The 21,730-nt window shown below is 39.9% G+C and overlaps 2 protein-coding genes across 4 annotated transcripts in view; one reads left to right on the top strand and one right to left on the bottom strand.

Moving 5' to 3' along the window:
* Positions 1-21,730, top strand: part of SPAG17 (sperm associated antigen 17) — a 249,707-nt gene that overhangs the window by 225,041 nt on the left and 2,936 nt on the right. Inside the window, exons 47-48 of the mRNA XM_047784894.1 lie at positions 2,118-2,262; positions 5,460-5,604. Of these exons, the coding sequence (XP_047640850.1) occupies positions 2,118-2,262; positions 5,460-5,599 (285 nt within the window). The 3' untranslated portion in view covers positions 5,600-5,604. The remainder of the gene's footprint in view (positions 1-2,117; positions 2,263-5,459; positions 5,605-21,730) is intronic.
* Positions 17,337-21,730, bottom strand: part of WDR3 (WD repeat domain 3) — a 37,519-nt gene continuing 33,125 nt past the window's right edge. For all 3 annotated transcript variants that reach the window (XM_047784890.1, XM_047784889.1, XM_047784888.1), the window contains exons 25-27: positions 20,356-20,484; positions 18,320-18,413; positions 17,337-18,060 (exon numbers count right to left, since the gene is read on the bottom strand). In XM_047784890.1, the coding sequence (XP_047640846.1) occupies positions 17,905-18,060; positions 18,320-18,413; positions 20,356-20,484 (379 nt within the window). In that variant the 3' untranslated portion in view covers positions 17,337-17,904. The remainder of the gene's footprint in view (positions 18,061-18,319; positions 18,414-20,355; positions 20,485-21,730) is intronic.

Here is a 21,730-nt window from a genome sequence, read left to right on the forward strand (position 1 = left end):
TCTAAAATATCGATCTGCTCTGATTTTATTTGATATAGTCCCCAAATAGGGTGTTTAGTAGAATATGTGTACATTGCCACTTACTTCAAATTACTACTTAAGAAGTGTAGTATGGTATAAAGAAAAGGTTTTCTCAAAATACAATTAAATCACACCTGTAAATCTTAACATTTATTTCTTGATCAGCATATGGTCTTGCTGCTTTATCACTCCTTTCATTTCACTCAGTAAACTCTGAGTTCCTCCCATGTAGCACTGATAGCGCCAGGGTACAAGGGATGTTAAAAATGAGTGAGACACATAAGGAGCTTACAGAGCAGGGCACAGGGTGGGCATTTAAGAGATGTGTGACTGAGTGACAGATGATGTGAGGAGGTCTGGTGGATACATGAACCATTCCTCACGGGCAGGGGCTGTACAGGCTCATGGGAGCGCTGAGCTAAGGTATCCTCCTCCCATAACCAGCTCCCCGAATTCCAAGATCTTAAAGTAGCCACAGTTGTTACATGCTGACACAGAAGGGTTGGCTAGCTACAGTGCATAGGTGGCTTCTTGTCATGACTCTGCTACCCAGCAGCTTGGTGCTGTTGTTGGTTAATTAATCCTCTGCACCTTGCTTTCCTCATCTGTAAAAGGAGCTTAGATGGATGTTTCTGAGCCCTCTTCCAGTTCCCAGTATTTTATGATCTATACAACAGTAGTATTCAGCCTGCAAATCCAAACAGAAATACATCTTGGGGATTAGATCCACAAATTCAGTACCTCTCTGAAACAATTCATCACTGTACTGTGTCAAATTTCGGAATCTTCACAGCATAAAGCAAAGACCCAGTCAAAGCAAGTTCTCCCACTGTTCTGGGAAGTTAGCAAATCTTTTTCGTTTCAAGTAGGGATTATGCCAAAAGCGAAAACAACTGCTGGATCAACTTGAATGCACACTAAAACCCAGCTTGTATTCTTTGAAGCTCACTCTTTACTTTTGTTGTTGTTGTTGTTGTTCCTTTTTGATGGTAGGTTTTGGCTCTGGCAAAATGTAACCTATGGACTTCCCCATATCTAAATCTAACCACTGTTCAGCTTGGTTCATTGCCAGCACTAAATGAATGTCCTTTCCAAGCCTGGGTAAACCTGTGTGATGGCAGCCCTCCAGCTCCCCTCGTGCAGGATGTCGTCATTCCCCAGCCCTGCTGACTGTTGGGCTTGGAGGGCTGAGGGCCCAGTTCTCAGAAACAGAGCTGCTGGAGACCCTCCAGCATGCAGGCATTCACGAGCACATTGTTGAAAAATCTGAACATTTTTCAATTCCATTATTTATAAAACTCTATTGAAGAAGAAAACATCCATTCGTATCTAATTGCTTTCCATGTGGTAGTTTCTGATTTATTTTTTCCAGATAACTATTCTCAAGTCTGTTTTTTAATGCACCTCCTAGAGAGGCAGCTTAGAAACATAAACAGTGCTTTCTTTCCTGGCTAGGGTTCTTTTCGTGGAACAAGGCAAGAAGCCTATTTTTTGCTGTGTTTCTTCTTCATTATATATCAAGTTTCTTTTTTGTTGGTACAAACCTCTTCTATGCAGCTTTCAGACTGAAGCAGTTTAGCATTTAAGCCAATTCTGTCTCCCTCTACTGGCGTTGCTACGTTAGAGTCCTACGTTAGGCATACCATAAACCAAGGGGCAGGACACGGGAGTTGTGGGATTCACCCAGTCTTCTACATGAAATTTAAGACATTCACCTTAAATTAAATGTCTTTATCTGCAGCGCAACAAATAGAAACTTGCTGATAATCAAGAAATAGCACAGTTACAGACATTACAAAAGTTTGCCCTCTGTGCCACCTCCAGCACCCTGGAGTCTAGTTTCCTCATGCTTTTTCCTAAACAGCACCTGGTTTTCTCCTTCAGCAGTTTATTCTGGGTCCCACTTACTCAATGGGATTCGGCCTAACTAATCTATGAAGTAATTCTTCTAAGTGCAGGAACAGCAATCATTCATTAGTGACAAATTTACAGATGAGGAAATAAGATTAGAGTTTAAGTAACTTGCCCAAAGTCATGTTAAAATCAAGATCTGAACTCATCTATGTCTGATGCTAAAGCTACATTGTGTCTTACAGGTGGCAGCTGGTTTGCAGGCAGAACTGAAAGTGGAATTATTTGCCATGGCTGTTGGAGAGGGTGGTGGCAAAGGATCAGCACACTTCTCTCACAATATTGAGATTATGACTGAGCATGATGTCCTGTTCTTGCCTGTGGAAGCAAATATCCTTTAAAGTTCAATTTGAATAGTCATACGGAGTGCAAAAATTTCATTTGAGCAAGGAGAACACAAAAGTCAAAATGCTATTTTTTTTTTTTGTCTTTTTGCTATTTCTTTGGGCCGCTCCCTCGGCATATGGAGGTTCCCAGGCTAGGGGTCGAATCGGAGCTGTAGCCACCAGCCTACGCCAGAGCCACAGCAACACGGGATCCAAGCTGCATCTGCAACCTACACCACAGCTCATGGCAATGCCGGATCGTTAACCCACTGAGCAAGGCCAGGGATGGAACCCGCAACCTCATGGTTCATAGTCAGATTTGTTAACCACTGCACCATGACAGGAACTCCTCAAAATGCTATTTTCAACCCCCCCCCCCCCCCCCCCGCCCATCTACAATCCATAGCTTCATTTATTCTATGTTTAAAGTCAGAGTTAAATTCCTTAGGACAAAGACGTGTGTCTTCGTCCATCTTTGAAAGCGTCTAGCAAAATGCCTGATAGCCTGATACAGAGTACATGTGCAGTAACTGCAAGATGAATAAATCTCAATGTTACTGGCCATCTGTGGGGTAGCAGACAGGCAGAATTTTTTTAAAAAAGCAAGTCTTTGTCATAAAAAAAGAAACCAGAATCTTGTAATCTTTTCAGGGGATAGGAGATACCTTATAGAAACTGAATGGATATCCACTGAATTATACATACTTTCCTTTGTATTAGTCTCTTGTTTATAGAATATAATGGATATCAAGAACCTGTTATGTGCAAGGTACTGTATGAAGTATTTTATCAAATGTAAAAATGAAAATTGCACTCTTAAAAGACTTACATAATCTGGCAGCAGATTTTTACACTTGATTCTTACATTGTACTCCAGCAGCATGAATCTTACTACTTTGTGTTATGTGTCTATTTGATATTTGAGCTGGGTCTTACAGAATGCAAAAACTTGTGATGAGAGGGAGTTCCTGTTGTGGCACAGTGGTTAACGAATCCAACTAGGAACCGAGGTTGCGGGTTCAATCCCTGGCCTTGCTCAGTGGGTTAACGATCCGGCATTGCTGTGAGCTGTGGTGTAGGTTGCAGACGTGGCTTGGATCCCGCGTTGCTGTGGCTCTGGCGTAGGCTGGTGGCTACAGCTCCGATTCGACCCCTACCCTGGGAACCTCCATGTGCCGTGGGTAGCAGCCCTAGAAAAGGCAAAAAGACAGAAAAAAATAAATAAATAAAAAGAAAAAGAAGAAAAAACTTGTGATGAGAGGAGATTTAAAATAGGAAGAATGAGCAATTCTGTAGCAATAAGAAAGCTCCAAATATTCAGGAGGCAAAGCGGGGAGTTCAATTTGTTGACAGCTTAGAGTATTAGTAATATAGAGGGAAAGTTGGTTAGAATCCAGTTGTGGAAAATTTTGAATCCTTGGCTTAAACTTTATTGTATAAGCAACAGTGAATCACTGCAATTCTGATCCAGTGGGTGATGTAATTAGCATATCTTTATAAAAATGAATCCAGTATTATTGTGCAGGATTTACATTGGAGGAGAGCTACTAGATATGCAAAACCCCAGGGAGGCAGCTTCAACAGGCCAAGTGTAAGGACAAGAGCTATGCTGTGGCAACGGTAGACGTGAAAGAGGGACGTGGATGAAAGGCATTTGGCGGGGGAACCGTAAACTCCAAGGTGGAACCCATTGGCAGAAGGAAGTAAGACAACCTAAGAGTTCATCTGCAAGGTTATGGGCTCAGATAATGAATCCTGAGTATTCAGGCCTGGATCTCAGTTGAAGAGTCAGAGCCGGAGACATGATGGAAGGTATGGGAAAGGATCAGAAACCTGGGGTCTATTTAGGAAACAGGAGCCAATGGAGGACAGAACAAGCAATTAGAAAAACATGAAATAAGTATCTCAGAATTTCAAGAAAAATATGGACACAGTTGACAGATGCTACAGAGATGTCAAGGAGAATTAGGGATTAAATAGGACTACTAGACAAAAACTAAATTGTCAAATGTAGAATGGCTGGATGTAAGAAAACAGAAATATGGACTATGGATGCACTTACAAGAAAATCATTAAAGGAAAGAGCAAGAGAATATGGTATATCAGATTCAGGGAGGCACCAGAGCAAAGATTTTCAGTTCACTGTGTTTAGTGTGTTTACTGTGTTTCTAGCCTGAAGAGATTGGATCAGAAGAGAAACATTAAACATGTGAATGGGAGACCCGAAGCAGCAGTTTTCAAGAGGGCAAGAGGATAGTCAAGAACAGACCTGAAGTCACTGGTTAGTCTTGGCAAGGGAGGGGGTGAAGACGGCTAAGGAGCCAGACATTCTGTGTAAGAGTGAAATGCAAGAGAACTTGTGTCAGATGACCTTGATTTTGTTAGAAATGCAGTTGAACTCATATGTTCATTTATTCTTTCAAAGATCCTAAGTTACCTTAAGGTGCTAGGCATGGGGGATACTGCAATGAACAAGAGTCACAAATCCCTGCCTTTCTGTAGCTCACATTCCAGTGGGAAGAGACAGTATCTGAAGTAAGTGAAATATGGACTCGACTGGTGAAATGTAAAGTAGGAAGGAAGCAGAGGGAAGGTTAAGGACTGACTTCAATGGGAATGATTTTTTTTCCCTCTGGGGACTAAACTGAGTCTCTTATATCTTCACACAGGTTATTAGATGCTGATCTAGACTGAATCCCTGCCGCTGGTCATAGCAATTAAATAACATTGCATTTACGCCAATAAAATTTCTATTTCCTCACTTATAGATCAGAGACAACCTCTCAGGGAGAGGTGGGGATAAACATTCTATTAGATCTTCTGTCTACTTCCAGGGTCAATGATAGGTCACAGCCCATTTCCCACAATCTAGGCGCCCCCTACCAAAAAAGCATGAACGCTGGATGTTGATACGGCCTGGGGCCTGGTTACGGTGACTGACGGCACCTAGAGAAAGGCCAGTCACACTTAGCAGAAGAACATACACTAGAAGGAACAGAAGAAATTCCAGGTCAGTATCCATCCTTCATCCCCTACGCCTGGTGTGTAGAATTTGCATTAGACAGGAAATACCTCAAATCGAGCTAATGATGCTAGAGAGGAGGTTCTAATTCTAAAATGTTAGGTTTGCATGTACACATTTGTTCATGAAAACGTTTAAATTTGTTCATGAAAATTATAGCCCTTAATGAGTATTTTTACCAGTTTTAACAAGCAGCAATTATGACAAGAGACCAAAAGATTTTCCTCAGGGAAAAGAAAATCCCATGGTCCAGAGGATTTCTACAGTTTCTTCTTCTGCCCTGGGAGTCTTCACATCCCGTCCAGTTTCTCCGCATTAGGTCAGGTAAGTAAGAAGTGGTCATTTGATTGTCATCCATTCAGTCTGAGGCCTTAGACCTTGCGTTTGTTCCTGTTTTCATATAGTCAGAAACCAGTGAACCACCTAGTCTGGTGGAATGAAACTATTGTTTTAAATAACTAACAGCTTCATCATTTAATCCACATGCCATCTACGAGATAATTTTCTGACTTTATAAGTAAGGAAACAGAATCTTGGAGTAAAAAACTAAGCTACTTTAATGTGATCCTCAAGTTCTTTAAGGGCTATTTTTAGGGCTGCACAAGTGGCATAAGTGCAGCTGCCTGTCTACACCACAGCCACAGCAACCCCAGATCCTTAACCCACTGAGCGAGGCAAGGGATTAAACCCACATCCTCATTGATACCAGTTGGGTTCATTTCCGCTGAGCCACAATGGGAACTCCCTTTAAGTGTTATTTTTAATGTGGATCCGACTCTTTAAAAAGCAAGGGCACAAACAGTAAGATGCCCTTTAGGCCAGTGGCTCTTCAATTTTTCACACTCAAAACTCCTTATATATTCTTAAACATTATTGAGGAGCTCCAAAAGCTTTTGCTTATGAGGATTATATCTAAGAATATTGATCAAAATAAGAATTAAAACGGGAAAATTTTTAAAGTTTATTTTAAAAAACCATAAACTGGGTATCTGTAAGTTGTTATTTTGGTATCTATAAGTTGTTAATTAAAAAATAACTATTTTCCAAAACAAAAACCCAATGAAAAAGGGAACACTTTTATATTTTTGCAAATCTCTAATGCCTGGCATAGAACATAGTTGGATTCTCACATCTGATCTGTATTCAATCTCTCACCATATCATACAGAATATAGTCTCTGGAAAACTCCAGTGTATGCTCATGAGAGAAAAAGGCAAATAACATCTTGTATGAGTTTCCTAGGGCTGCTGTAACAAACAACCATAGACGAGGGGGCTGAAAACAACAGATATTTATTCTCTTGCAGTTTGGGAAGCCAGGCATTCAAAATCAAGATGTCAGCAGGGGTGATTCTTTCTGGAAACTCTGAGGGAGATTTGTTCTATGACTCTTTCTTTACTAACTTCTGGTGGTTGCCCTCAATCCCTGGTGTTCCTTAGCATACAACTGCACCGCTATGACTCTGTCTCCAATGTTATCTTCCCTATTTCTAAGCGTCTCTCTCCTTAGAAGAGCAATGCTCATTAGATCAGGGGGCCACCCTAATCCCGAATGCCCTCATCTTAACTTGAGTGCATCTGTAAAGACCCTATTTATAAATAAGTTCACATTCATAGGTTCTGGTAGACATGAGTTTTGAGGAGACAGACTCTACAGTTTACCCTCTGGTCCCTCCAAATTCACATCCATCTCACAGGGAAAATATACACTTTCCATCCCTCCATTCCCCAGTGTCTTCACCGATCTTGGTGTCCTCTCCATCTGTGAACCTGTGAAACTAGAAAACAAGTTATCAGCCTAGGAAATACAGTGATGAGACAAGTGTATGAAGACATTCCTAGAGAGGAGAGAAGATGGCTTGGACATGAAGCTCACCTACTTCCACAAATACATCGAGAATGCACCCACACGTGGAACGATTTGCACAGAAAATTTGCAGAATGTTGGTAAAAAGACTTCAGGATTCGGATAGAGCAAGACAATCTTCACAAAACCAGGCAGGACAAAATAAGGAGAGAAAATAAGAAAGGAGTCGGGATGGGATGTGCACCCCTAGGAAGGAGCTGTTAAGAAGAAAAGCTCCTGCACCCTGGAAAGTACCCCCACCCGCAAGATCAGCCAGGGCAGAGGAAGAACCTTTAGAAACTTGGAAGAGAACACAGCCATCCATGGGAAGCAGTTAGGGAAACAGTTCTCCACAAATGGTCAGTGCTACTGAGGTCACATTCCCAACTAAATGCTGGTGTGGGCAGGGGTTGGGAACTTAAACTCAGGCCTAGGAGATCAGACTCAGAGCTAGGATTGGCTGCACACAAACAGCCTGGAGGGACTAAAGTCTAGGGGATCACATTTGAGGGTGTAAGCTAAGGAAACCCAAATGGGCTTGAAAGCCAGGTGCCACTGTTTGGGGGAGCTGGAGGGAAGGGACAGGCCTTGTTCCCTGCGTGTGCTCTCAGGCTATAGGACAGCACCTGCTGCCTAGCAACAGCTAAGGAGCAGCCCCCAACCTTGGGGCTACAAAGAGTCATGACAATCTCCTTGGCAAAGGAGGGAGCAGCTGTTGAGGTTGCCAGGAAGCCATCCTGCTTGGGAATGGGAGGGACTGCAGGAGTTCCTGCTGTCCCTCCACCACTGCTACAAACAACAGTCCCATGAACCACTGCCACCTCTCTCATGGATCCCATTCTTAGCAGCCTCCTGGCTCCAGGAGAGGTAGTGTGATACTGCTGTTCCCACTGCGTGCTCTGGGTCCACATAAGTGGCTGTTACCTCCAAAAACTCCAGGACTGGGCACCGGCTACTGCATCTACACAGATTCTGTCAAAGGGACCACAAACACATAAAGTTAAGACAATATGAGACAACAAAGGAACAAGACGAAAACATCTAAAAGAAAAGAAGACAGACAATCTAGCTGAATTCAGAGTGATAACAGTAAAAATATCAGGATATCAGAAAGAGAATGGAGACACAGATCAAGAAGTGACAAGAAATATTTAACAAAGACTTAGAAGATTTAAAGAACAAGCAAACTAAGATGAATAACACAATACCTGAAATAAAAAATACATTAGAAGGTATCAATAGCAGGATAACAGAGAACAACAAATAAGTGAGGTGGAAGACAGAGTGGTAGAAATTACTGCCATAGTAAATAAAGAAAAAAGAAAAGAATAAAGGAGAGTCTAGGAGTTCCCGTCGTGGCGCAGTGGTGAACGAATCCGACTAGGAACCATGAGGTTGCGGGTTCAGTCCCTGCCCTTGCTCAGTGGGTTGGCGATCCAGCGTTGCCGTGAGCTGTGGTGTAGGTTGCAGACGCGGCTCGGATCCCGCGTTGCTGTGGCTCTGGCGTAGGCCAGTGGCTACAGCTCCGATTCAACCCCTAGCCTGGGAACCTCCATATGCCATGGGAGCGGCCCAAGAAATAGCAACAACAACAACAACAACAAAAAAGACAAAAAAGACAAAAAAAAAAGAATAAAGGAGAGTCTAGGAGACCTCTGGGACAATATTACATGTAACAATATTTGCATCACTGGGGTTCCAGAAGGAGAAGAGAGAGAAAGGGCCAGAGAAAATAGTTGAGAGATTATAGCCGAAAACTTCCCTAATACAGGAAGGAAACACAGAAATCCTATACAGGATAAACCCAAGGAGTAACACAGCAAGACGTGCACTAGATAGCAGTTAAATACAAAGAAAAGAAAAAAAAAAAAAAAAAAAAGAAATGCCACAAGGGAAAAGCAACAAATAACATACAAAGGAACTCACATATGGATAACAGTTGATTTTTCAGCAGAAACTCTGCAAGCTGGAAGGGAGTAGCAGGATATATTTAAGATAAGGAAAGGGAAGAATCTAGAACCAAGAATACTCTACCCAGCAAGACTTTCATTCAGACTTGACAGAGATATCAAAAGCTGTTCAGTCAAGCAAAAGCTAAGGAAAACCTGCAAGCCTGTTTTACAACTACTAAAGAAGCTTCTTGAGACAGAAAAGCCCACAATGAGGATCAAGAAAATTACAAATGAGAAAGCTTCACTGGTATAGGCAAAGATAATATAGAAGTAAGAAATCACTACTGACAACTATATCAAAACTAGCAAGCATGAAAAGAGGACAAATGCAGAACACTAAAAATGCATTTGTAATTAAGAGACCAGCAGCAAAAAACAATTCTGTACATATATAGATGCTATATCAAAATCTAATGGGAACCACAAACCAAAAAACTACAATGGACAAATATAAAAAAACAAAGCAAACCAAATACAACACAAGATAGCAAATCACGAAAAGAGAACAAAAGACAAAGGGCTGGGGGTGGGGGGGGAAGACCTAAAATAATAAATCCAAAACTAAAAAGAAAATAGCAGAAAGTATATACTACCCATAATCAGAGTGAATGTAAATGTATTAAATGCTCTAACCAAAAGACACGGAATGGACACAAAAACAAGACCCATATATATGCTGTCTACAAGAAACCCACTTCAGGCCTAAGGACATATACAGACAAAAATGAGGGGATGGAAGAAGGTACTACATGCAAATCAAAGGAAAGCTGGGATAGCAATACTCATATCAGACAAAACAGACCTTACAATAAAGGTCACAAGAGACAAAAGACACTATACAGTGATTAAAAGATCAATCCAAGAAGAAAACAATTATAAATATATATGCACCAAACATAGGAGGAACCCAATATATAAGGCAACTACTAATAGTCATAAAAGAAGAAATGGACAATAACAACAATAATGAGAGACTTTAACACCCCACATACAGCAATGGACAGATCATCCAGACAAAATATCAACAAGGAAAAAGTTCCCATCATGGCTCAGTGGAAATGAATCTGACTAGCATCGATGAGGACGCAGGTTCGATCCCTGCCCTCACTCAGCAGGTTAAGGATCCAGCGTTGCTGTGAGGTGTGGTGTAGGTCACAGACTCAGCATGGATCCTGCATTGCTGTGGCTATGGTGTAGGCCAGTGGCTACAGTTCTGATTTGACCCCTAGCCTGGGAGCTTCCATATGCTGCAAGTGAGACCTTAAAAAAAAAAAAAAAGAAATCAACAAGGAAACAACGGCCTTAAATGATGTATTACACCAGATAGACTTAACAGATATTCATTGCAGATTCTATCTGAAAGTAGGAGAATACACTCTTCTCAACTGCACATGGAACATTCTCTAGAATAGACCACATTCTAGGCCACAGATCAAGCCTTGGTAAATTTTAAAATGCTGAAATCATCTGAAGCATTTTCTCCCACCACAATGCTATGAGGCTAGAACACAACTACTAAAAAAACTAAAAATAAAAAATACAAACTAAACAATATGCTACTACACAAGCAATGGATCACTGAAGAAATCAGAGGAAATCAAGAGATACTTAGAGATAAATGACAACAGAGATATGACAATCCAAAATCTAGGGACAGAGCAAAGGCAGTTGGGAGGGAAGTTTATAGCAATACAAATCTACCTCAGGAAAACAAGAAAGATCTCAAACAACCTAACCTTACACCTGAAGAATCTAGAAAAGGAAGAAGAGATGAAGCTCAAAATTAGTGGAATGAAAGAAATCATAAGAATCAGAGCAGAAATAAGTGAAATAGGGACAAAGAAAAAAAAAAAAAATAGAGAACAATGACACCAAAAGTTGGTTCCTTGAAAAGATCAACAAAATTGATAAACCTTTAGCCAGAGTCATCAAGAAAAAGGGAGGTTTCAAGTCCATAAAATTAGAAATGAAAAAGGAAAAGTTACAGTTGACATCACAGAAATACAAAGGGTCATAAGAGACTACTATAAGCAACTAACTATATGCCAATAAAACGGATAACCTAGAAGAAAGGGACAGATTCTTAGAAAGGTACAACCTTCCAAGACCAAACCAGGAAGAAATCAAAAACATGAATAGACCAATCACAAGTCCTGAAATTAAACTGTGATTAAAAAACTTCTAACACACAAAAGTCCAGGACCTGATGGCTTCACAGGCAAATTCTATCAAGCATTTAGAGATGAATTAACACCTATCCTTCTGAAACTATTCTAAAAAATTGTAGAGGAAGGAACACTCCCACGTTCATTCTGCAAGGCCACCATTATTATCCTGATACCAAAACCAGACAAAGATACACATAAAAGAAGATTTCAGGGAGTTCCTCTTGTGGCTCAGCAGACATGAATCTGACTAGTATCCATGAGGATATGGGTTCAATCCCTGGCCTTGCTCAGTGAGTTAAGGATCTGGCATTGCTGTGATCTGTGTGTAGGCCCGCAGCTACAGCTCCAATTCCACCCCTAGCCTGGGGACTTCCATGTGCTGCGGGTGTAGACCTAAAAAAGAAAAAAAAGAAAAAAAAAATTGCAGACCACTATCACTGATGAACATAGAAAAATCCTAAATGATATATTAAAAAGATCATACATTGTGATCAAGTGGGATTATCCCAAGGATGCAAAAATTCTTCAATATCTACCTATCGGTGTGATAAACCACATTAACAAGCTGAAGAATAAAAACCATATGATCATCTCAATAGATGCAGAAAAAGCTTTTGACAAAACTCAACACCGATTTCTGATAAAAAACATCCAGAATGTGTGTATAGAGACATAAGAAAAAGAATATATTTCAAACCCACAGCTAACATCATTCTCAATGATGAAAAGCTGAAAGAATTCCCAATAAGATCAGGAATAAGACAATATCCACTTTCACCACTGTTATTCAGGATGGTTTTGGAAGTCTCAACAATGCCATCAGAGAAGAAAAAGAAAAGGAACCCAAATGGGAAAGGAAAAAGTAAAACTATCACTGTTTGCAGATGACATGATACTAAACATAGAAGATCCTAAAGACACTACCAGAAAACTTTCAGAGCTCAAGAATGAATTTCGTTAAAGTTCCAGGATACAAAATTAACACACAGAAACTGACTGTATTTCTATATACTAACAATGAAAGATTAGAAAGAGAAATTAGGGAAACAATCCCAATCACCATAGCATCAAAAACCTATGAATAAACCTACTTAAAGAGATAAAAGACCAATACTCTGAAAACTAAAAGATGCTAATGAAAGAAATTAAAGATGATACAAGGCAATAGTTTGTATCTATTAACCTCAAATTCCCAATGCATCCCACTCCCTCTCCCTCCCCCTCAGCAACCACAAGTCTCTTCTCCATGTCCATGATTTTCTTTTCTGTGGAAAGGTTCATTTGTGCTGTATATTAGATTCCAGATATAAGTGATATCATATGCTATTTGTCTTTGTCTTTTTGACTTACTTCACTTAGTATGAGAGTCTCTAGTTCCATCCATGTTGCTGCAAATGGCATTATTTTGTTCTTCTCATGGCTGAGTAGTATTATTCCATTGTGTATATATACCACATCTTCTTAATCCAGTCATATGTCGATGGACATTTAGGATGTTTCCATGTCTTGGCTATTGTGAACAGTGCTGCACTATTGCCTCTGGAATGGATAAGCAATGGGATAGCATTGCTTATGTACAGCACTGGGAACTATGTCTAGTCACTTATGATAGAGCATGATAATGTGAGAAAAAAGAATGTAAACATATATGTGTAACTAGGTCACCCTGCTGTACAGTAGAAGATTGACAGAACACTGCAAACCAGCTATAATGGAAAAAATAAAATTATTTAAAAAAAAAAAAGATACAAACAGATGGGAAGACATACCATGCTCTTGGGTTGGAAGAATCAATATTGTCAAAATGACTATACTTCCCAAGGCAATCTACAGATTCAGTGCAATCCCTATCAAGTTACTAATGACATTTTTCACTGAATTAGAACAAAAATTTTACAATTTACATGGAAACACAAAAGACCCGGAATAGCCAAAGCAATACTGAAAAAGAGAAACAGAATTGGAATTAGGCTTCCAACTTCAGACAATACTACAAACTACAGTCATCCAAACAGTATTGCCACAAAACAGATCTGTGGAGCAGGAAAGAAAGCCCAGAAATAAACCCATGCACATGCAGTCAACTAATCTATGACAAATGAGGCAAGAACACATAGTAGAGGGAAAACGCTCTTCAATAAGCAGTGCTGGGAAAACTGGACAGCTGCATGTTAAAGAATAAAATTAGAACACTCTCTAATACCATACACAAAAATAAACTCAAAATGGATTAAAGACCTAAATGTTAGGCCAGAGGCCAGATACTCCCCCCCCCAACCCCAAAGGGCTACACCTGTGGCATATGAAGTTCCCAGGCTAGGGGGTTGAATCGGAGCTGCATCTGCAGGCCTCTGCCACAGAAATGCTGGATCCTGACTGCATCTGTGACTCACACTGCAGCTTATGGCAACACCAGATCCTTAACCCACTGGAGCGAGGCCAGGGATTGAACCCACGTCCTTACTGACACTATGTTGGACTATGTCAGGTTCTTAACCCACTGAACCACAATGGGAACTCCATAAAGCCAGATACTTTAAAACTCCTAGAGGGAAACATAGGCAGAACATTCTTTGACATAAATCTCAGCAATATCTTATTTGATCCACCTCTTGGAATAATGACAATAAAATAAAAACCAGTGGAACCTAGTTAAATTCAAAAGCTTTTGTATAGCAAAGGAAATGATGAGAAAAAAAAAAAAAGACAACCCACAGAATGGGAGAAAACCTTTGCAGAAGATGTAAGCAACAAGGCCTTCATCTTCAAAATATAGAAACAACTCAAACAAGTAAACAACAAAAAACCCACCCCATCAAAAAATGGGCAGAAGATCTAAATAGATATTTTTCTGAAGAAATATGGGTGGCCAACAGGCACATGAAAAAATGCTCAGCATCACTAATTTTTGGAGAAATGCAAATCAAAACTATAGTGAGGTACCACAATTAGTAGATCATCAATAAGTCTATAAATAACAAATATGCTGGAGAAGCTGTAGAGAAGAGGGAACCCTCCTATATCATTGGTAGGGATATAAACTGGTTTCAACCACTACAGAAAACAGTATGGCAGTTCCACAAAAATTTAAAAATAGAACTACCATATGACCCAGCAACCTCACTCCTGGGCATATATCCAGACAAACTTTCACTGAAAAAGATACATTCACCCCTATGTTCACAGCAGCACTATTCACAAGAGCCAAGACATGTCAACAATCTAAATGTCCATAGACAAATGAATGTATTAAGAAGATGTGGTACATATATACAGTGGAATACTACTCAGCCATAAAGAAAAACAAAATAATGCCATTTGCAGCAACATAGATACAACTAGAGATTCTAGGAAAGAGAAAGACATACCATATGGTATCACTTATATGTAGAATCTAAAATATGGCACAAATGAATCTTGCTACAGAACAGAAAGACTCGCAGACATGGAGAACAGACTTGTGGCTGCCAAAGGTGAGGGGGGAGGAAGTGGGATGGACTGGGAGTGAGGGGTTAGTAGATGCGAACTATTACATTTAGAATGGGTAAGCAATGAGGTACTTACTGTATAGTGCAGAGGACTTTGTCCAAACTCTTGGGATAGAAGATGATGGAAGATAATAAAAGAATACATACATTTTTTGCTGTATGGCAGAAAATGGCACATCAGTACCACCGCCCCCAGACACCACAGTGTGAGACATTCAGGTGGGGGCTGGGCATTGAGACTCAGGCTCCAGAGGTCAGTTCTGGGGAAAGGACCAGGGTTGGTGGTGCAGAGACCATCGCTTTTATTCAACATAGGATTGGAAGTCTTAGCCACAGCAATCCGACAAACAAAAGAAATAAAAGGTATCCCAATTGGAGAGAAGAGGTAAAACTGTCACTCTATGCAGATGACATGATACTATACATAGAAAATCCTAAGGACTCCACACAAAAACTACTCAAACTGATCAATGAATTCAGCAAAGTAGCAGGATACAAGATTAACATTTAGAAATTAGCTGCATTTCTGTGTACTGACAATGAAATATTAGAAAAGGAATATAGAAATACCTTTTAAAATCACACCCCCAAAATTAATTACCTAGGAATAAACCTGACCAAGAAGGTGAAAGACTTATATGCTGCAAACTATAAAACATTAATCCAGGAAATTAAAGAGGACTCAAAGAAATGGAAAAAATATTCCATGCTCTTAGACTGTAAGAATTAATATCATTAAAATGGCCATACTACCCAAAGCAATCTATGTATTTAATGCAATCCCTATCAAACTACCCATGATATTTTTCACAGAACTAGAACAAAACAATCCAAAAATTTATAGGGAACGATAAAAGACCCAAAATTTCCAAAACCATCCTGAAGGGGAAAAAAAAAAAAACAGGAGGCATAACTCTCCCAGACTTCAGACAATATTACAAAGCTACAGAAATCAAGACAGTGTGGTACTGGTACAAGAACAGACATACAGACCAATGGAACAAAATAGAGAACCCAGAAAGAAACCCATACACCTACTCTCAATTAATCTTCGACTAAGGAGGCAAGAATTTAAAATGGGAGAAGGGCAGTCTCTTCAGCAAGTCATGCTGGGAAAACTGGTCAGCTGCACGTAAATCAATGCAACTAGTACACACCACGCACAAAAATAAACTCAAAATGGCTTAAAGATTTAAACATAAGACACCATAAAACTCCTAGAAGATAACATTGGCAAAACATTCTCTGACATCAGCCATACAAATATTTTCTTAGGTCAGTCTCCCAAAGCAATAGAAATAAAAACAAAAATAAACCAATTGGAACTAATCAAACTGACAAGCTTTTGCATAGCAAAGGAAACCATTAAAAATAAAAAGACAACCTACAGAACAGGAAAAAATAGTTTTTAAAAGATGCAACTGGAGTTCCCGTCATGGCACAGTGGAAACAAATCTGACTAGGAACCCTGAGGTTGTGCGTTCTATCCCTGGCCTCGCTCAGTGGGTTAAGGATCTGGTGTTGCCGTGAGCTGTGGTGTAGGCTGCAGACACAGCTTGGATCCTGCATTACTGTGGCATAGACCAGCAGCAATAGCTCCAATTGGACCCTTAGCCTGGGAATCTCTATATGCCTCGAGTGCAGCCTTAAAAAGATGCAACTGACAAGAGCCTAATCTCCAAAATATACAAATAATTCATATAACTCAACATCAAAAAAACCAAACAACCTAACTGAAAAATGGGCAGAAGACCTCAATAGACATTTCTCCAAAGAAGACATACGTATGGACACCATGAAAAACATTCAACATTACTATTAGAGAAATGCAAATCAAAACTACAGTGAGGTACCACCTCACACCAGTCAGAATGGCCATCATTAGTAAGTCTACAAATAACAAATGCTAGAGAGGGTGTGGAGAAAAGGGAACCCTCCAATACTGTTGGTGGCAATATAAACTGGTACAACCATTATGGGAAACAGTATGGAGGTACCTCAGAAAACTAAATATAGAGCTACCATATGATCCAGCAATCCCACTCCTGGGCATATATACAGACAAAGCACTAATTGAAAAAGATATACGTGCACACCTATTTTCATCACAGCACTATTCATGATAGCCAAGACATGGAACCAACCTAAATGTCCATCAACAGATGAATGGACTAAGAAGATGTGGAATACATACACAATAGAATACCACTCAGCCATAAAAAAGAACAAAATAATGCCATTTGCAGCAACATGGATGGAACTAGAGACTCTCATACTAAGTGAAGTAAGTTGAAAGGGAAAAAACAAATACCACATGATAGCACTTGTATCTGGAATCTAATATAGGGCACAAATGAACCTTTCCACAGCAAAGAAACAAACTCATGGACATGGAGAACACTCTTGTGATTGCCTATAGGGAGGGGGAAAGAGTGGGAGGCAAACTATTGCATTTGCAGTGGATTAGCAATGTGATTCTGCTGTAGAGCCCAAGGAACCATATTGGATCACTGGTGATAGAACATGATCTAGGATAATGTGAAAAAAAGAATGTTTATGTCTGTGTGTAACTGGGTCACTTTGCTGTATAGCAGAAATTGACAGACACTGTAAATCAACTTTAATAAAAAAATTTAAGAAAAGAACTATTTAGGGAGTATTAACAGCAATTAGGATATTTTTATATACAGATTAAAAAAAAAAAAAACCCTGCAATGGGTTAACTTAAAGGAAGCTGTTCCAGATAACTTTTCCAGTCCCTTTCAGCTCTCTTAAGTTCAAGACTCCACATCTATGGGCAGAGGGCAATTAGCCTCACCAGGCAGTAAAACCAAATACAAAGAGGTAATAGATGACCCAACAAATCTATATAAAAAGAAATAAGAAAAACTTCTGAAATGTTAGTTTCAACTCTAGTGAAACAAATACCTCATTTAAAGATTTCCTGGCTTCCTGCAGGGCTCACCCCTGAGAGGACAGATTTTCAACAAATCTGTTTCAGCCAAGAAATGGAGCCCGTACTATGTTGGAATTCCCTCAGGCAAAGCTGGGAAGCACATCCTAAGATTTTTGCAACATGATAACTTCTGTTATTTATCTCACAGGTTACATCAACTCTGCTGCTGCTTAGTTTGCAAGTCCCCCTTAAGAAAAAATTACCACATTTCAGTTCTAAGTGAATGTTAAAATCAGCTTCTCCCTCTTTTTCCTCTTCCTCTTCTTTTCTTCCAAGTGGCTGGTAGCATCGGCAAAAAACATAACTTCGCTTCTTGCCTCGCATTCCCTCTTGAGGAAATCAAGACCTGCCATGTTGAAGCCGATGACATCCTGAGGAACAATACGAGAAACATTCTCTCACTTGAGCTCCATATGGCAGCATGCTAGGCCAACTGAAGCTTCACATACCGTTATTCATCCTTCCCTTGGTTTTTTCCTTGTTTTGTCTACCTGCTCCAACAAAAACCTTATCCTAAACACACGTGTGTCTGGTCAGTGTCACCAGAGAGCACAGCACACTATGCTACCTGTGAGTCACATACACACTAGAATGTTCCCTCCCCTTTCTTATCTTTATAAGGATACTTACCCGGGCTTGGCTGACTTTTGAAATAGTTGTTTCCTTTAATTTTTCAATCACTGGCACAAGCATCTGATTGCTTGTGATCTGGCCAAAGTGAATCCTAACAGAAAAAAAATAAAATTAAAAAACAAACAAACAAACAAAAACCCCCAAAAACAGGTATGCATGTCACAAGCCTAATGGTTCTGGCTCTACCTTTTCCTTCTAGAACTAGCAAACAGACAAGATGTCCAAGCAAAACCATTTCACCAATCATGGGAATGTAGGAAAGCATCTAGCAAATAAAGCTAAAGAAGTTTCTTCCCGGAGTTTCCGTCGTGGCACAGTGGTTAACGAGTCCGACTAGGAACCATGAGGTTGCGGGTTCGATCCCTGGCCTCTCTCAGTGGGTTAAGGATCCGGCGTTGCCATGAGCTGTGGTGCAGGTGGAAGACTCGGCTCGGATCTGGCATTGCTGTGGCTCTGGCGTAGGCTGGCTACAGCTCCGATTAGACCTCTAGCCTGGGAACCTCCACATGCCGCGGGAGCGGCCCGAGAAATGGCAAAAAGACAAAAAAAAAAGTTTCTTCCCTATCATTCAGTTTTATATAATAACAATTTGTAAAATACTATCTTAACAGTTGACTCATTTGCAAAGCTGACTTTCCCAACGATCTACCAGGTGTCCACGGATTCTGACAATGGAATTTCTAGAAAGCTCAGAGGGAATGCCAATTCAACAAAGACTTATTAGTATTTCAGGAAAAAAAAAAAATCAAACTCTGACCTAAAGAATCCAGATGCCCTTGATGATTCATGCTCCTTTAACCTCCATGTTCACCCTGCTTACCTGCCACATCTACCTGCAAGCAGGCACCCATCTACTACAACCCTCTGACCTGCTATAAGTATTCACAATGTATCTCTTAGAATGAGAAACCCTGCTTCAGCAGCACATATGCCACAGCAGTAAGAAATAAATTGTAAATACAACAACAGAATAATATAAACCTTATCATTGCCCTTCATTTGCTACTATCCTGAAAGAAAAAAGGAATGAAGGGTTAAGGATTGTGAAAACAGACCAGTTTTCCTCTTTTTAACTATCTGGTATTGGCTGATCAGTTTCTATTCTGTTTTCCTAATAGCATTTTAAGGAATGTTCAATTTCTCTCTATTCCTGTTCTCTGCTTATAACAGCTTGAGACTAGGGAGCAGAGTGGGAGATAAGAGTATTTCTAAGGCTTTGTAAATATATTTTTCTCGGTTATGTATTAATAAGAATTCTTCAGTGTGAGGACATAATCTAATGAACATAGTTTCTTTATGTTCCTTAGTTCCCTTTATATATGCCCCTACTTTTCCATTTGTACCTCTAGAGACCTGGGAAAATAAAATGACTCTTCCTTAAAATGCTGTTATAAAATCAAAGCAAAACTACTTAAATAGTTAAAAAGAAACAACACTGAGGCAGACAGGCCATTCAGGGATGGGCTTTTGGCAAACTGGCTAGAGTCAAGAGTCGCTGGCTTAGACTGCAACCTGGAGAACTACCTATGCCTGAGCAAGGCAGTACCTCATATTACTTAAAGAGGTGGCTTAGAGTTCCCGTTGTGGCTCAGCAGTTAGCAAATCTGACTGGCATCCATAAGGATGTGCGTTCAATCCCTGGCCTTGCTCAGTGGGTTAGGGATCCAGCGTTGCTGAGAGCTGTGGTGTAGGTCACAGATGCAGCTCGGATCCTGTGTTGCTGTGGCTCTGGCGTAGGCTGGCAGCCACAGCTCCGATTTAACCCCTAGCCTGGGAATCTCCATTTACCAAGGGTGCAGCCCTAAAAAGATAAAAAAAAAAAAAAAAAGAGGCGGCTCATCATTAACTGCTTTAAGAGTAAGACTAATTCCAAAAGAAAAGAAATAATTTATAGCAGGCAGCACTGAAATTCGTAATAGTCTCTAAAACTGAAACATTACATTTCTTAGTCTTAAAGCGTGGACAGCTTCAGGTAAGGCACTATTGGAGAGTCATGCTAAGGAGACAAGGTATTCTTTGGGAAAGAATGTTACCTGAGGAGAAAGAAGAGGCACCTACACAGAAGTTCAATATCGGAGCCCAGCTGGATAAATTCATTAAAGAGCTTAAGAATGTCTGGGACGTAAGAGAACGGCAGCACAAGCAGAGACTCCTCCAGCTCGCTGAAGAAGGAAAAAAACATTAGAAATGCCATGTTTCTAATTACAGTTGATTTACAATGCTCTGTCAACTTCTGTACAGCAAAGCAACCACGTTATCCATATATATACACATTCTTCTTCTCATATTCTATCATGTCCTAGCACAAGGGATTGGCTATATAGTTCCCTGTGCTCCATAGCAGGATCTCATTGCTTATCCATTTGAAATGTGATAGTTTGCATCTACTAACCCCAAACTCCCAGTCCATCCCACTCCCACCCTCTCTCCTTTGGCAGCCACAAATCTGTTCTCTATGTCCCTGAGTGTGTTTCTGTTCTGTAGATAGGTTCATCTGTGCCATATTTTAGAATCCACAAATCATATGGTATTTATCTCTTCCTGACTTACTTAGTATGAGAGTATCTAGTTCCATTCATGTTACTGCAAATAGCAATATATTTTTTATGGCTGAGTAGTATTCCATTGTGTATATGTACCATATCTTAATCCAGTCATCTGTCGATGGACATGTAGGTTCTTTCCATGTCTTGGCTATTGTGAATATGGTGCATGTATCTTTTTGAATGAAAGTTTTATCTGGATATATGCCCAGGAGTGGGATTGCTGGAGCATAGGATAGTTTTATATTTAATTTTCTGAGGAACCTCCATACTGTTTTCCATCGCGGTTGTACCAATTTATATTCCCACCAACGGTGAAGGAGGGTTTCCTTTTCTGCATACCCTCTGCAGCACTGAAATACCACATTTCTTAACATGGTCAATTTCAAACTCTTTTCCCCTCCTCTCCTATTCTTTTCTTCTACTTTTATACTTGCCTAGATGTTACCCATTCAGAGTTAAATATTCATCTATATTCTAGAGGGTTCTCTCTTTGATTTTTTTTTTTAAACTTAGTATTTTCACCTACTTGATTCATTTTGTAGGCATGGTAGGAGAATCTAAGTTTGGTTTTGTTTTTTTCTTCAGATAACCAATTTCTTCCAAGTCTTTTGTTGAATATCCCATCTTCATATGCTTTTACCATTTGAGTCCTATATAATAGTCTATTGATGACTGATTCTGACAACAATCCTGTATTATTCTAATTTTGCTATTTTGTATAGCTTTTTAAATCTAGGAGAACAGCTTTTTGTTCTGGCTTTGGTTTGTTTTACTTTTCTTGAGCCAGTTCTGTTGTCATTTCATCAATTCTAATTAGAACTCTCAAGATGATTTCAATTGAGATCACAAACCTATAGATTAG

The sequence above is a fragment of the Phacochoerus africanus genome, chromosome 6 (assembly GCF_016906955.1).
Source record: "Phacochoerus africanus isolate WHEZ1 chromosome 6, ROS_Pafr_v1, whole genome shotgun sequence".
NCBI lineage: Eukaryota > Metazoa > Chordata > Mammalia > Artiodactyla > Suidae > Phacochoerus > Phacochoerus africanus.